Source organism: Liolophura sinensis, chromosome 6 (assembly GCF_032854445.1).
Source record: "Liolophura sinensis isolate JHLJ2023 chromosome 6, CUHK_Ljap_v2, whole genome shotgun sequence".
Lineage (NCBI taxonomy): Eukaryota > Metazoa > Mollusca > Polyplacophora > Chitonida > Chitonidae > Liolophura > Liolophura sinensis.
In genome coordinates this window covers 18,534,525-18,552,111 of record NC_088300.1, presented here as the reverse complement: position 1 = coordinate 18,552,111, position 17,587 = coordinate 18,534,525, and the positions used below count along the sequence as shown (strand labels likewise).

The window sequence follows — 17,587 nt, the reverse complement described above, 5'->3', positions numbered from 1 at the left end:
GTCGGAAAGAGGCGGGGCTTGCCGACGACGATAGGTTGAGCAGACGCAAAGTTGGGGCACTGAGGAAAACATGATCCGTGCAGACATACAAAATGTTGAAGAAGAAGCGAAGGATACTGCTCGGAGTGATCGTTTGGGCTGCTGGTATATTTTTGTACAGATATAGTAGTTTAGAAAAGGCAAGTGGGTAGTAACGGTCAGTTGGGAGGGAGAGGTGCATGCCAGACTTGTCACTCAGAACTTAGAAGTCGGTTGCTTTGCCTTCATCCTCAGCTTGGGCATCTCTGACACCAGCTGCATCACATTGCATGGGAGAACTTTGTTCATGGTACATGTGGTAGCAGGAAAAGTTATCCAGTACATATGGTAGACTGAGAGACCAGCCTCGTAAATTAGAAATTCAGTTTTGATTTTAAAATCCTTTACTGGTGACTGTTTTTTCATTATGGTATCTATGAAAATTTGCCTTGCATGCATGTAGTGGGATTATATATGTAGATAGATAAGCATCGTAAATTGCAGTTATAAATATATACATATGTACATATTATAGCTGATGATGGAATGAGAGTGTATGTCAGTGAATGTCAAACTTTTAAGCGTACATTCGTTTAAATGGCCTGGGTAAAGCTGTAGGCCTACATCATGTATTTACACAGAATGCCCAATATCGTGTGCGGTACCAGTACTTGTATATTCCTATATAATTTACATTAGTGTATACATTTTCAAAAACATTGCTCAAAGCAACAGTTGAACCTAAAAAAACAAAGTTGATCCAGTCTGTTTTATTGTACTGTTATGATCATCTGCTGATCCACTTTATACTCAGATAGCTGTCATAGGTCAGGTTGGTTAATCTTAACTACCATGGCAACAAATATGCCTTTAACATGTAACCTAGCTTAACTGTTGAAATCTGACCCAGATATCGAACTAGATTTGATTAAAATAAGTTATGAGATTAAGGCAATATATATACATGTGGACCTAAACATGTACATTGTACATTGTTCCAGAGTGATAGTTGTGACATCATTCAGCCAAAACATCAGTCAAATGTCTTTACAATAAGGTGACTGTAGAGCGTTTTTGATGAGCCTCATTTTCGAAAACTTTTTCACAGGTATTGTGGGCACACTAACCACCTCTAGGGATGCCCCAAAGTGTTTTGAGGTTTGTTTTGTTGATATGCTCCTGGAACAATGTAACTTTCATCACCAGAAGTAATATTTTATGACATTTAAAGTTTGCCTCTAAAATGCATCTTATGGTACAAAGAAAAAATGTAAAAAAAATTCAGAAGTTAAAAGAAGGTACATGAATTTATTTCAGCAGTCTGTGTGATGGTCTGCCATGTGCTTTTCTTTTCTTTTTTTGTTTTTTTCTGTCTTGTCCTTCATTTATGTTTGAATGATGAAAACAGCTAGACAAGTACGTTGTGGATATACAAGTAGTCTACATTTTAGAAAGTTTTTATATATTATTGATTGAATCAGTCCCATGTACATTGCATGCATAATATCAGCACTGTAAAGTAGAGACAATATGTGCATGTAAACAAGTCCATGCAGTTCTCACACATCATGACATGGATTGTGACTTTATGCCTTGTTCGAGAAAATCATGTTATGGATGTCCTCTGTACTTTTCAGGTCTAATTAGACACTATATAGTCAGAGATATATATGCCTGATTAGACACAGCCTTGGGCATAATAAGCGTCACTTGCTGTATAAAATTTTATGTAAACATATTTGTTTGTCTTAAATTGTTGTAAAAAGAGCTGTCATTTTCATCTTTTCAATAGTTTGCATATATAGCAAATCAGGACAGGATGGATGTTTATTTGATACTTGCAATCAGGACTGTTCAAAGTCTGTACTGTAATTCTTCAACCTTTTCACATTCAAGCATATTCTGAAGGCATTATTCTGTGTAGACTGATAAATTTACACTTTTTGTGAATCCAGGAAATTGGCCCATACAATCAGTGCAGTTTTGTCTCCAAAGTCAAATTAAAAATGTGCGTAAATTGCAGTGAAAGTTGTTATTTCATACGCAGAAAGGTTGAGGAATTAGAGTATATGGTAATTATAACTTGTGCTCGCCTAGAACTGTTTTCACTTTATCATGTCATAATTATGGGCACATTTAAAATCGGTATTGCTATGTGTATGCTAATCATAACTGATACTTACTTCTGTTTTCACCTTATCATATCTTTGTATACATGGGTTCCTTACAAACCAGTATTCCTCTGAGTGAGATAAAGCTGCTACAAAGCCTATATAATGAGGTTCTGTGCATTCAGCATTTATGTAAATATATACATACATTTTTTTCTTTTTAAAAATTTGATGTAGTTACAGGCAAAACTGTTTATAAGATTTTTATCATGTATGTGCTTCCATTACATAAAGTAGATATTTGCGTGTAACGTTTACTGCACTTTATCAGATATATGTAAGATGCTTTCATTATCTACATATATTAGCTGTAAGAGTAGATGTTTGTCACGATCACCACCTTTTATTAACAATGGAAGACTTGGTTGTTGTGTAAATAAAGCACAAGGTTGCGTTTCTAGCTGCATGCCTGTGTCATGTACTTGTGGTTTTGTACTCTGTTAGGGTAAGGATTTAACCAGCATTGATGTGCGAGAAGCTCTTTCTCACCTGAACTGGGTACGCTATGTCACAGCCGGGCAAGACTCCTCAGACCTGGCTGATCCATTCAGCAGACACGCCTTCAATGTGATCACCAGTAATAAGCTTTTGCCCGACCGACACATCCCGGATGTCAGGTCATCCAAGTAAGTCAGGTTGTTAAATCAGTGATAAATAGGCTGCAGTGTATTTCCTACATAAATGTGATAGCTACATGTATCAAAGGAAAGAGAAATCAAAATGAAGTGGTTGTAAGTATCATATTACTATAATACAACACACTATTCATGGAAGTAATTACTATTTTAAAGTGCTTTGCTGACTTTAACAGTGAATTAAGTAGATACAGTATATGCAGTCATGAGCTTATAACCCGTTACTTCTACTTTTGCTCTGTTTTGAAGTTTGAAAGTAATAATACTAATATTACAGAGGTTGGACAAGATGCCAGGGACATGCAGCAGTTGCCTCTGCTCTGTACTAGGATTCTTCAAAATGTCATGGTAGTGATGACAACACAGCATTTTGAGTTATTCTAGACCAGTGACGTCTACTAAATTACGTGTAACACCATTACTACATTCCTTTTTTTTTGTGTTTTACATAACTCTGCTTAAGCAACGGAGTGCATAGTAATTTCATTTGGATATACTGATAACCTGAATATGTGTGAATGTTATAACCTGTACATCAGGTTGTCTTACCTTGTGGATGTTAAGACTGACTTGAGCTCAGAAAAAAAGTATTAATTTATTAAATGACACATTTGCAATGAATGACAGGTCAGTTTGCACGTCATTGCGAGAATTATGTGCTGTAAGATTTTGGTAGTGTTTGTGTGTGAAGGTCCGTGAAGTTTAGTAACCCTTAACAGGGAGTTTAAAATATTTGCATCCTCCAAACATTACACACAACCCAACCCAGATAGCACAGTTAGTAGAGCGTCTGCTTCGGGAGCAGTAGATCCAGGATCAATCCTGGGTTGAGTCATCCCTAAGACCTTAAAAGAAGAAGTTGTAGCTTCCTCACTTCGCGTTCAGCATGAAGGGGATAGTGCAACGACTGGTTGACACGTATTAGTATAATGGCTCAGGTGGGGTGGCTTACTTGCCTTCGGTAAGTCGTCTCAGTGAAGTAGCACTAGATGAAAGAGCGGTGGAAATCCGTCCTGCGACAATGAGGCACATTATATACACCCTAAGTATTCCTTCGTCGTCATATGACTGAAAAATTGTTGAGTGCGATGTGAAACCCCAAGCACTCACTCACTCCAAACATTTCTGAATTTTTTAAATTGATAAGACTTCTGGGCCATATTACACTTACTTATATATTATATCTATTAGCTGTAGGGCTAATGAGGGACTAATAAACTAATTAAAAAGAAGCAAATAAATGTGGATGTCATAATTAGTTGCCTTAATGATTAATAGTTAATTACTTATCTTGTTTGACAATGTCAGTCAAGTGAGGAGAATGAGAATAATATAACAGCTTAAGAGATCACCTGAAGATTACATTTCATAGCTTAGAGATAAAATCTTTCTGTTTATAGATAGTACACCACACACACTACATGTAAGATGGGATGTGCCTTTTGGCAAATTATCAACCTCTTCATGAGATTATGTCAGTGGTTTCAGTTCTAATGATAAATGTCTTCAGATAGTGAATTAATTCTCCCCATTTACTTTAGCTTGCTCCTCTACCAAGTCTACTGTAAAATTCTTGCACAGAAAATTAACAGAAAAGATGGCTGTATGTGAATGGAGCAAATAAAAAAGTCACTGAAGTCCTCTGAAATGTATGCATATCTTTAATTGTCATGAAATTGATACACCTACTCCGTTCACATGAAATAAATAGTAAGAGGGTCTCAGTAGCATGCACAGTAGCACAATTGATTAGCATGCACAGTGGCCTAGAAGCCTCTCACCAGTGATGTTACTGTCTGTGGTCATACATGAGTGAGTCTGCCAGCAACTTCCCTTATTTTCCTCCCATCATCATGCTGGTAGCTGTGATATAAGTGAAATATTCTTGATGTAAAACACTAATCATATAGATAAATCAATAAATAAAATGAAGAAATATTTTGCTATAAATATTGTATGTATTAAGCATTGAAACTGAATAGGATTGATTTTGGTAGTTAATGAGGAGGAAGTTGTATGAGCATGCAGTTTGATCACAAAGCTAGCTTGTTTGTTTCTCTTTTGTAGCTGTCACAGGGTGGTGTACCCAGACTCTCTTCCTCAAACCAGTGTGATTATCACCTTCTATAATGAGGCCAGGTCAGCACTGCTGCGAACAGTCGTCAGGTTAGTCTGTGGATTATGTACATGTATGAGTACACACTGGGCAGTGGGTACATTTTTGTAAACGATTGACATTTTTATTGTAATGAATATATTCTTTCTTAATGATTTTTTTCTTAATGAATATTTTTTCGTTGATGAGTGATGTTTAGAATTAAAATTTTTATTTTAATTGTAATTTTCACTTAAGTTCTGATAAATTTGCATGTGTGATTGATTGTGTGGCTTGCTGTTAACCCAGTAATGGTTTTACCTCTCTTTTTTAGTGTACTGAAGCGCAGTCCTTATAAACTTCTTAAAGAGATCATCCTCGTTGATGACTGCAGCACAAATGGTGAGACGAAAACAGAATAACGCATTGTCAAGTGCTCAGCATTTACAAAGTACTAGTTAAGTTGTACCTTTGAAAACACCAATCAAATAAATAAATACAAATTCAACAAATCCATAAAAAATAATTTTCATTTTCTTACCTAAACCTACACCATAGATTCCTTAGATTTTCTGTTGTGCATTGATAAATATCCTACAGATCCAAATATTACAGTGAAGCCTCGCTTAATCACTTTCACACACCCTAAATCGCCTAAAATTTGGCCCATAAAAGTGCATTTGTAGTGGCAAGTGAATGTCACAAAATATCGTTTTTGGTGCTAAAACTTACAACTTTATAGTGGAATATCCCATGTTCCAAGCAAACCTCAAAATAGCTTTCTAAAATCAATAAAACACTCAGAATCAGAAAAAATGGGCAAGTTAGTCGTGGAGGAAATTTATAGCCATTTAGGGTACATATATTAATTGTTTTGTCAGATGTTGAAAAGTTTGAATTGCTTCCTTGTTAAAGGTAACAATACAGTCAGCTGTCTAATGCATGTACCTGAGCAGTATTATTATTATTTGAATTTGCTCTTGCAGTGTATGGCATAGTTATGTAGACAGTATGAACTATATGTACATGTAGCATGACCAGTGAGTTCCTGTGGACCGTGGGTAATTAGGTGCCTGATTTTGAATCTGGGGGAAAAAAATCCAGTTCTGATGTACATGGATGTGCCTCACTGAGAAGGAGCTATTTCATATAATGATGAGGCCTCCGAGGTGGTTAGCACGCCAGCACGGCGCAATGACCCAGGAGCCTCTCACCCATATGGTCGCTCATGTTGGCTTCCTCTCCGGCCATATGTGGGAAGGTCTGGCAACAACCTCCAAATGGGCGTGGGTTTCATGCGGGCTTTGCCCGGTGTCCTCCCACCATAATGCTGATCGCTGTCATATAAGTGAAATATTCTTGAGTACTGTGTAAAACACCAAGGAAATAAATAAATAAATCAAATAATAATACTACTGTTACTAAGTCAACTGTGAAAGTGGAATCCTGTCTTTTACCCTGCCTTTTGCCTGTTGTCACCGTGTACAGAGTATGATGGCTCACTGCTCACAGTCTTCCCTAAGGTCAGGCTGGTTAGGAACATCCAGAGAGAAGGTAAATGTGACAGATTTATTAGTGAGAGTATTAATAACTAACGGTAGTACAAGGAGTGGAGACAGGGTTTTGTTGTGTCCTTTAGAAAGACTCTTGTAAAAAAAATCAAATGGCCCAAATTGGAATAAAAATGTACAATAATGTTCTGAATTGCTCATGACATTTTTATGATATTGCGTTTTGACATTGATTACTTTCACCTGAAGTATAGCATTTTTCCAGCTACACATTTTGCTTGATTCTGATTTATTCATCCACCTTATAAGGCCACCTAAGAGTTTTTTGCGAAGGTTGATAGTTTCTTATCAGGAAAACTTAAGTCTGGGCATCAAAAGCATCATTTTAAGGTCTCTAAGTGCTCTGCAATGGGCATTTTTACTTATTAAACTTAATGTTAAAGAATCAGTTGAAACCGGAACTTGGTGTTTTTACAAAACTCTAGTAGGCCCACTTGCTCTGAATAATACCTAATTTTTTATTTGGCAGTTGATCAATGTAAAAAAAATCAAATAAAGGATTCTACAAGAATTTCCGAGTTCAACACTGAGATTTGGTAGAAAGGCTCCATAATGATCTTTTTATTTGTAAAATGTGAGATCTGCGAGTGCCTGAATGTACAAGTGAAACTTGATTTATAATATAATAGTATTAGTATGCTATCTGTTGAAACTTAAATAAAAAGAAATATATTCTTGTCAATTTCTAAATCTGTGTGAGATACACATACACCACACACTTTGGTACATTAACGGTGGAGTTACACAAACAAGTTCTAGATTTATCTTGTGGCGCTGGGAAATCTTTCAGGCTGTGTTGATCCTCGGCAGACTTTTGCTCTGTGTGCAACCTGTGAGGTTTGTCGCTTGTAGGTCTGATCCGTGCCCGTGTGAAGGGAGCGGAGGTGGCCACGGGGAGGGTCCTGACTTTCCTGGACAGTCACTGTGAGGTCAACAAAGGCTGGCTGGAACCCCTGCTTCACCGACTCACTCAGGTCAGCAGCAGGGGACACCTGTTCAATACATATTTAGGCTTAATATAGTACAGCCATATTTTCCTCTTTAAAAAGGTGGCGCACGGTAAATTAGGACTTACGTGTATGTGTTATGAGCCTTTTGTTGCGTGACATGGAACATGTGTGCTATGATTTTCACCTGTCTACATATTCTACGCATTGTTATGTACTGTTAAAGCTATAACAGAACGTTCCGCATCACAAAAATGATGTAATATATCACATTTCAGTATTCTGTTGGTGTTCCATTCTTAATGTCAGTGATCAACTTAATACTAGCACAAAGTAAAAAGCAAAATTAGTGACACCATTCCTGTGTTAATGCTACATTGGTGTTGGACAAATGATCTTTAATGAATGTAAGACTGCACAAACACACCCAGCACTGCTGTCAATGGCTTATTGCCACCCCGGCCAAAACAGTCATTGAGAAAATTCCCTGTCCAAGACCAGGGTTGAACCAGCGCCTCATGTGCAAGTGGTTGTGGATTTGTACACCTTGCCACTGAGCAACATTTTTTTTTGATATTACATGTATGCTGCCGACATATGTGTGGACTTTGATATTACATGTATGCTGCCAACATGTGGACTTCGATATTACATGTATGCTGCTTACATGTAGACTTTCATATTACATGTATGCTGCTTACATATAGACTTGATATTAAATGTATCATTTTGTATGTTGCCAACATGTATACTTTGATATTACATGTGTGCTGCCAACATATGGAGTTTGATATTACATGTATCATTTTGTATGTTGCCAACATGTAGACTTTGATATTACATGTATGCTGCCAACATATAAACTTTGATATGACATGTGTGCTATCATTTTGTATACTGCCAACATATAGACTTGATATTACTTGTATGCTGCCAACATATGAACTTTAATATTACATGTATCATTATGTATGCTGCCAACATGTAGATTTTGATATTACGTGATTATCCTGCAGAATCCCAAAGCTGTGGTGAGCCCTGTGATAGATGTGATAGATGCTGGAAGCCTGAGCTACATAGCAGCTGCCAGTCATCTCCGTGGAGGTAATTAGGATCATTCGTGAGGTTTAATAGTGATAATTATTCTGTGCTGAGGTTATAAACAGGTTCTACTTAGCAAAATTTAACTATCATGTATATGTAACAGGACTAATTAACAGGACTAATTAATAACTAAATAAGAGGCAGAATTAATTATCCGTCTCTAAGGATCCCATATGTGCAGCTGTTTTAAAGTGATTTTATGTGGAAGTAAGAATTCATGTACCTGTGTATGTGACTCGATGAAGATAAATGTAGAAGTTGGAGTTAAAAAAATTAGAAATGTATGCATCAATAGCTGAATGTGATGTGTGAAAAAGCAAGTCATGAAGATGAAATATGATGAACTATAAAACAGCTGCATTTCTACAGGTTTTGACTGGAGCTTACACTTCAAATGGGAAGCGATGCCAGAAAGAGAGAAGAATGCTAGAAAGTCGCCCACAGAACCCGTCAGGTAAGATAAGTAAACAGAATAGCAGTCAAAATTGATGGCTGTAGAAGATTATCAAGTCAGGAATCATGATTTTCTGATGTACTTAGAATGCTTTAAAATTATACGTACATTACTACTGAAGTTGTATATTTAGTTGAGGTTTACTGTAATTCTGTTCAAGCCAACTGGTCATGTTGAAGACATAAGGACACCATTTGGTGAACTGTTCCATTTACCTCCCTTTAGAGAATCTTATAGAGGGGTAAAATAGGACACTTGTTCTTAAAAGGGAGAAAATAACCTTTTGTATTTTTTCCATGACAGTTTTTAAAACACACTGATTCTAAGGTCTAGGTTTATTCTTCTTCTTTTACCAATAGTACATGTATAGTCCACAAACTTTCTAACCATAATCTATGTGTGGATCATATTTATGGTTTCCCCAGCTGTAAGATGGGGTGATTTTGATGGAACTGCCAGCTGAGCTTGGTTGTCTCACTTGGCTTATTGATTGACATGTTGTAGAACTCCTGTGATTGCTGGTGGACTGTTTAGCATCTACAAGGACTGGTTCATCACCCTAGGGCAGTATGACACACAGATGGAGATATGGGGAGGGGAAAACTTGGGTAAACATGTGTAGGCTTCCTTGGGGCATTACACTGCAGTACTGTCCGTTTTTTTTTTTACGCATACTTCTGCTGGTGTTTTTAATTTTCATATTTATCCCACACATATATACATGAAGACCTGGATAAATATGGGTTGGCATATCAGTGAAATTGTATAGCAGTGGTATCTGTTATTTTACTAGTGTACATCTGCTGGTATCGTAATATTAGCACATGTATTACTTATCTCCGGTTTTTATAATACCACCTGTAATGATGGATTTTGTTTGATAAATATATCTGTGTTAAAATAAATAAATGAGATGTACATGTAGCAAGACCTTCCATATTATTTTATCCCAGAAGATGGAACTCAAATGATTTGGCACCTTTCCTAGTGAAACATCAAAATTTAATTAAAAATTTTCTTTTAGTTCTTACAAAATTATCAGTGTACTGCCCAATTATTATGGAGATCATTGTGTGTGATAATTGGATACAGATGCCAGAATGACTGAGGTCTTAACCTTTTAATCAGTGAGATTTTCATACTGTAGTTACTACATGTAACTAGCAGTTAAGCACCATGATAAACGTACCTTTTACGCTCATGAAAATTCTGTTACATTTATAATGATTGTGATGGAATGTTCTCGTATTTAGATAACATGAGAATAAGAATAATTTGTCTATATTTTTGAAATGGAATAATCAGTTCAAATAGAAATTTCATACATGGCTGTCATCTTTGTATGCATTTTAGGTGTTCAGCTTATTTAAACCAATTGTTACGTAGTAGTCTGTAGTCTCTTCAAGTATCAAGTACCTCCTTGTGCTTCCAGAGTTGTCTTTCCGGACTTGGTTGTGTGGAGGGAACATGGAGATCTTACCATGCAGTCACGTGGGTCATGTTTTCAGAAAGAGGCATCCCTACTCCTTCCCCCAGGGTAATGCCAATACTTACATCAGGTATGTATGCACATACTGAGCCTGATTGGTAGGATATGAAGTGGACAGATCGTAGATGTAGAATATCTAGGGTATGGATCTGTGACATCAAGAAGACATGTTAGTTTTACCTCACTTACTTCATGTTGGTTATGCTTATAAATGCATGTCATTAGTTGTTAAGTCATTATGCCTCCTGGGTGTTTGATCGGATTTTAATTGTAGCATGAAGGACAAAACTGTGACACACAAACACAAGTATAGATCACCTATAGCTGTATATAGTGTGTATATAAGAACAGCTGTGTGTATTAGGTGTTCTGATGTCTGTTCCATATTCCATATCAGTGATACTGTAAAACACCAATCAAATAAATAAATAAATATAACGTAGTAATATAAGGCATGGACTTTCTGTTGCGAGTATTCTTTGGCATTCTAAACTGCTTTAGTCGGTTGTTTCACATCTGATTGGAGTAGCTGAAACACCAGATCTTACAGTGAGCATGTCTGTATATGGGAAGGTCTGCCAGCAACCTGCGGATGGTCGTGGGTTTCCCCCGGGCTCTGCCTGGTTTCCTCCCACCATACTGCTGGTTGCTGTTGTATAAATGAATTATTCTTGAGTACGGCGTCAAACACCTACCAAATAAATGAATATAATGAGTATGTATAGTAAAAGTATATATAATGTGTATATATCATGACAGAAACACACGCAGGACAGCAGAAGTCTGGATGGATGATTACAAGAAGTTCTATTTCAGCTCCAGGAGAGGGGCTCGCTTTGGCCAGTTTGGAAAGTAAGTTTCATATCTTTAATGCTTTGTTATGGATACTTATTTGTATTAATGTATTAATTAATGTAAGTGTACTGTATTTGACTCGAAATTTCGAACATGACCAAGCTATTTTGTTTTGCTTGATTCTGAGAGTTTCATTCATCTTTATTTATAGAGAAACGTGTTAAGGTTTCTTGGAGATGCAGGATTAAGTTTGTGCCAGTTTTTTCGTACTTCATTCTGGCCTGTGATAACATGTTGTGTAAGGTGATGGTGTGATACCAGATTATTGGTCTATACATGAACTGGTCAAGAAAAATCATATGGTAGGATGGACAACAGAGAAGCTAGCTCAGTATAAGGGAAGCCTTATGTGGCTATTGTACGACTATCTCTTTAGTTTGATATTAATGTGAACATAAAGGATTACCAGAATCTCATATTTATTTATTTATTAGATCGGTGTTTTTCGCCTTACTCAAGAATATTTCACTTATACAACGACGGCCAACATTATGGAGGGAGGAAACCGGGCAGAGCCCAGGGGAAACCCATGACCATCTGCAGGTTGCTGACAAACCTTCCCACTTACATTCGGAGAGGAAGCCAGCATGAGCTGGACTTGAACTCACAGCGACGGCATAGAACCTCATATTTGTTTAGAATATATGTGTGTGCATGTGAACTGCATATCGTCTTTTGTTTGCTTCACTTCAACGTACGTTTTTAACATTTTCTGGATGATAGGATTTTGTCAACTTCCTATAAAAATTGCAAATCCTGTTTTAGCATCACAGAGAGGCTAGAGCTGAAGAAGAGGCTTGGCTGTAAACCATTCAAATGGTACCTGGAGAATGTTTACCCTGAGTTGACGTAAGCCTTGCCCCACCTACAGTGTCATTTTTTTATTTCCAGGTGACTCAAAGGAAGTCAGTATACAAGTATTCTTAAATGTACAGTGCCAAAAACCTTGATCTGAACGACACATTATTATTAGCTTCACAAATAGTCTTTATTTATTTTTTTATTGGACAGTGTATAGTTGTAATATAATGTCAGGAGATATTCACCTCCACATTTGGGAGCATTTGTCATGGTGATGAAATAACTCAGCAAAAGTAGTGATATGTTAAAAATGATGATAGGACATGGTGAATCTTGAATCATGAATACATCATGTTATCACAATTCAGTGAAAACTGTCGGCTTCTGATGAGGTAATCCTCCTTGGATAAATTCCTCCATTCACCGGGAAGGCAAGGAATACAGGCTTAAGCGTTGGATGTTTTTTGTGTTTACATAGAGTCACAGACACACATGCTGGAGGATAGCAATGCTTGTCAACAGTGTACAAGTCAATAACATTCCTTGTATTCGTTTTCAAAAGATTTCTACTGATTCAGCAGCTAACAACAACATGTGGTAAAGCTTCTTGTAACATCCTTTTGAGACAATTACATTGCCAGACCTTGCAAACTGAATCAAAAATGACAATCAAGCAGTTCACATAAGCAATTATTTCTCTCAGCTCATCCAACATCTGAAGCCGGACCCTGTACTCCTCTTCTGATCGTGTTAGTCATGACGGTTTCAATGGCAAAAGTGGCCCTGAACAAACAGCATGCATTGGCTGAAGTACCAGTGTTAATTCAAGGAAAGTTGTCCATAATGCTCTTCATTATAATAAAGTGTGTGGCGTCGGTATATAGCCTGATATTTGTCTTGAAGATGAATATTTCCACTCGCCCTTTGGGCTCGTGAAAGTACTGATCTTCTTGAAATATTATGCCGTACAACACACTGATATAACTTATAAAAACCAATTTTGGGGTTACACAGACCACCAATTTTAGAAGAGGCAGCCTCTGGTCAGATCCGTCAAGGTCACATGTGTCTGGACACGGAACTTAGTAAACCTCCTCAGCTAATAAGACTGAAACCCTGTGATTCAATCAGCAATACGCAGGTAAGCTGGAACACCCTTGATAACAAGACTGAAACTCTATGATACAATCAGCAATACATGGGTAAGCTGGAACATCCTCATTAACAAACACTGAAACTCTATGATACAATCAGCCATACACAGGTAAGCTGGAACATCCCAGTTAACCATACTGATACAATTAATCACAAGTAAGCTGGGACTCTTGTTAACAAGACTGTATGCCATTAGCAAAGTATCTACGAATGTGTATGTCACTATGATATGTCCCTTGTGGGTAACTATAATCTGTATCTGTTAATAAGCTGACGAGTTTTCTTTCCTATGAAGTCAGAGTTGGCTTTCCTATGAAGTCAGTCAGCTTTCCTATGAAGCCAGATTCAGCCAAAGCCGGATCTCCCAGTGATGTTAACAATATGGGCCCAGTTGTCCAAAAATGTATTAACATTAAGTTCTGAATTGACGTTAATCTGGACTGAAGTCTCATTATTTCTGTATTAGTCAAAGACTGGTGTTAAGTTTTATGGCTGGCCTTACTTTTAATGCTCTTTTGAACAACCAGCTCTTGATGCCACATATAAGTGAATATTAGTCAAAACCTGAGTCTATGACCATATGATGCTCTGTTACCAGGAATGGTCCTTCAAGACGTCTGGCTTTATTCTGAATAAGGGGATGTGTTTGACAGCTGATGAAGAAAATACTGATGGATATGTACAGCTGGATTTCTGTCATTACGATGAAACACAGGTCGGTAATAATGCAGAACAACACAGCATTTAGATAGGTGAAATACAGTCTCATTGTAGTGTTATAAGTTATGAAGTGTTTTAGAGTAATACATGTGAAAGGTTTAGGTCTTCTGTCATGGTTTAAAGGTGTGGAAATAAATTGATTTATTTGATTGATGTTTTATGCCATACTCAAGAATATTTCACTTATACAATGGCGGCCAGTATTATGGTGGCAGGAAACTGCCCGGAGGAAACTTCCAATCATCCATAGGTTGCTGTCTGATCTTCCCATGTATGGCCGTAGGGGAAGCCAGCATGAGCTGGACTTGAACTCTGTGACTGCTTTGGTGAGAGACTCCTGGGTGAGTGTTCCACGTTGGAATGCCACAGAGGCCCCATGAAATAAAATGAATTCCATTTTTAACAGAGACATTGTAAAACAGCGTGGAAATAGATAAAGTACATGAAGAAGTCATTTGTGTATTTGAAGTTATGACTATCTACATGATAAAAAGTTGTGATGAGTGAAATGTGAGGTCATCAGTTTTACTTTGAGCTCTCAGAAATGAGTGAATGACCTTTTTGACCCCTGTATGTATATACATAGCTCATTGGCTCAGTTGGTCAAACTGCTGTTCCTTGAAACCGATTGGCCCCTCACCATCAAAGTTGCAGGCTGCATGCCATAGGCCTTTTGCACATAGCGATAGTGGGCTAAGTTGGTTGTAACTGCCATGGCAACGTGTGTGTAGCGTGTGTAACCATGGTACTGGTCAGTAACTTGATCACTGTCGCATATGTGAAGAACAAAAGAAAAAAATTCTGGAGTACACTATCAAATGCCAGTCAGAAATAAATCTGTGAATACTTTCTGTTATAATGCCTATGACATAATACTTTGAGTTTTGCATTTCCTTTTTATTGTGTTTTGTTGATATACGGGAAATGTAGCCATTGATCTGAGGCCCAGTCATCATTTCACTGTAAACTTTCTAGTAATACACAGTATTACTACGGTACATTTTATGCTTAGATTTTGATGTAGATTTATTTTGTGTTGACAGAAGTGGTACAGGATAGGTAAGGCTCTGATCCATGTTGCTTCAAACATGTGTATGGACAGCCACAAGAGTGAGGTGTCCATTGTGCTGGCCAAGTGTGATGACCTGGACTATGACACCCAGCACTGGGAGTTCACAGAGGAGGATGTATCCTCACCTAAACCGGGAGGAGAGTGACTCAGGGGAAGTAACTACGTTCACGGAGGACTGCATCCTTTACAAAAACGTGCAACTACATGTACGTTGTGTTCTGCTTACAAAATGTTCACCCTTGAATTTTTTTTATCTGCACAGTTTATAGTCTACTTGAGTGATGCTTCCATTGCACAGCTGTCAAGATTATATCAATTTATATCATTATCTTCAAAGAAAGGTATGAGAAATGTGGTGGTAAAGACATACATAAACGAGATTGTACCAGGTAAGCCCCGTTTGTATCGAAATATTGTGATGCATATTGCAGCTGTGAAATCTGTACATCTTCTGGTATTCAGAGTATTAATCTGGCAAAGCTTTCTTCTGCCAGAACATTTATACAAATTACTTGTCTTCTGTGAATTTAGGATTAAGTGTGAGCGATTCAGAATCTCCATGTGTGGCCTTTGTATATATCAAAGTTTTCCTTTGTATATATCCAAATCTTGTCATGTTTTTGTGTTAAACTGGACTACATTTACCACTTTTATTCTGAAAACGGCATTTGGACTTGTTGGGCTCTTTAATTTATGGCACAGAAAACTCCCAAAGGAATATTTTTGGGGGAAGAACAGGGAGACTACTTGCAACTTTGATATGGAGAGAGCAATCTCACATGGTCACAATGTCATATACATTTTCCTCCCCTTTCTCACTAATACATGTTAAAACTGTTACTTTGTCTGTTACTTTGTACATGCACAATTTATGATCTAGTTACACCATGAAGGAAATTGATGGATTGTCCAGTTTTCCGTCTTGTTACTATTTGTTATGTTTTTATGAAGATATCATTGTTTACATACTAGTTTCAGAGTCTAGTGACCACCGAGTGCTGCTTTTAGCAAACACCATTGTATTGTTATTTGTTATTCTAGCATCTTATAGCCCATTTGTATACATATTACAGCATATGCTTTATCCTATCATATCATGTTTTCTTTTTACATTGTTTCTGAAGAGCACATTGTTTCAACCAAAGGCATGTCTTTTAATCAATATTTACGGCACATTATGTGTAACTTTATGTTACATTGTATATACTTACTCTATTTTTATGTATACATCGATTTTTTTTCTCATATATTTAAGGTAAATAATGTTCCACATGTATGTGAGACCCAACTGCATGGCTTGTTGTTTTATACTATACATGTAAATATTTATATTCATGACAATAACTCCCAAAAAGAAGTGTATAAAACCCGTCCTTTAAGAAACTTGTGGGTTTTTTTGGTGGGTGTTCTTTGTATTGATATGTATCTGGTTTTATCTCTGTGGAGAAGTCTAGTCTGAATGACTCTTTGTCAAAGCATATTATTTTTATCTAGTCATGAAATAGTCCACTGTAGTCCAACTTTTATATTTATCTTTCTTTTTGGAATTCTGTTTGCCAACATTTAGAGTTTAAGATAGATATGCGATATTGTGTTATACTGAAGTGCTTTTGGATGTTTAAACCATGGCACCGTAACACACAACAGTGCCAAACATGTGCACACATGACATTGCCAAACATGTGTGCACATGACAGTGTGAACACTTGCATACATGGCACAACTAAACTTTTGCATACCTGTGACAATATTAAACACAAGTTGCATGCACAAAACCTATATTCATGGTATATTTTGTTTAACAGAGGTACCATATTTAGCAATACTATAAATACTTATGCAATAGTATTTGTTTGTGCACTATTTTCCTGCTTCATTTTATTTTATATACATCTTATATACCTGTATTATATAATTATGCCAAATTATGCAATACTAGATCAGAAATACCTTGATCAGATTGTCATGACAACAGTTACATGTATGTTAGTTGCTAGTTTCACCAACCCTTAATATATCTAAAATACAAGACATTAACACTGACAACTGGCATGTTCAAATTTTTTGTTGTTGTTTCAGGACAGTGTTAATATGGGGTTGTGAAAAATTAAAAACCTGCTATGGTTTTTTAGGCAAAAATTTTGTTGTGACATTGGATGGGGGCTAAAGTGTGTGGATTACCTGTGGTCAGATAAGCCTACCAGTGATACATTCGACAGTACGGTGACAGAGAGGCCTGTCAGTGATACATGTACCAGTAACAGTAGGATGGACAGATAGGCCCACTGGTGATACACTTAACACTGAGGTGAACGTATAGGCCTAGCGGTGATACTATGGTCAGTATAATGTCAAAACTGGGTTGTGACTCTTAAGAGCTTCTTCTTCAGTGCTTGCACAAGGAATTAAGTGTAGATCCATAAGGGTAGTGTCAGAATAGGTAATGGACTTCTGGTAGTATATATGTACTTAACCATGTCTTGGTATATGTACATAGGCA

General features: G+C 37.0%; 1 protein-coding gene across 1 annotated transcript; it reads left to right on the top strand.

Annotated features, from left to right (window-relative positions):
- The first annotated feature begins 92 nt into the window (after window positions 1-92).
- LOC135466969 (polypeptide N-acetylgalactosaminyltransferase 16-like) lies at window positions 93-16,745 on the top strand. Its single transcript, XM_064744724.1, has 15 exons — window positions 93-179; window positions 2,634-2,815; window positions 4,892-4,990; window positions 5,254-5,321; window positions 6,408-6,473; window positions 7,343-7,464; window positions 8,454-8,541; window positions 8,911-8,995; window positions 9,500-9,603; window positions 10,428-10,554; window positions 11,244-11,336; window positions 12,105-12,188; window positions 13,155-13,281; window positions 13,894-14,010; window positions 15,059-16,745. The coding sequence occupies exons 1-15, from the start codon at window positions 93-95 to the stop codon at window positions 15,230-15,232; spliced, it is 1,623 nt and encodes a 540-aa protein (XP_064600794.1). The 3' UTR covers window positions 15,233-16,745.
- Window positions 16,746-17,587: the final 842 nt, after the last annotated feature.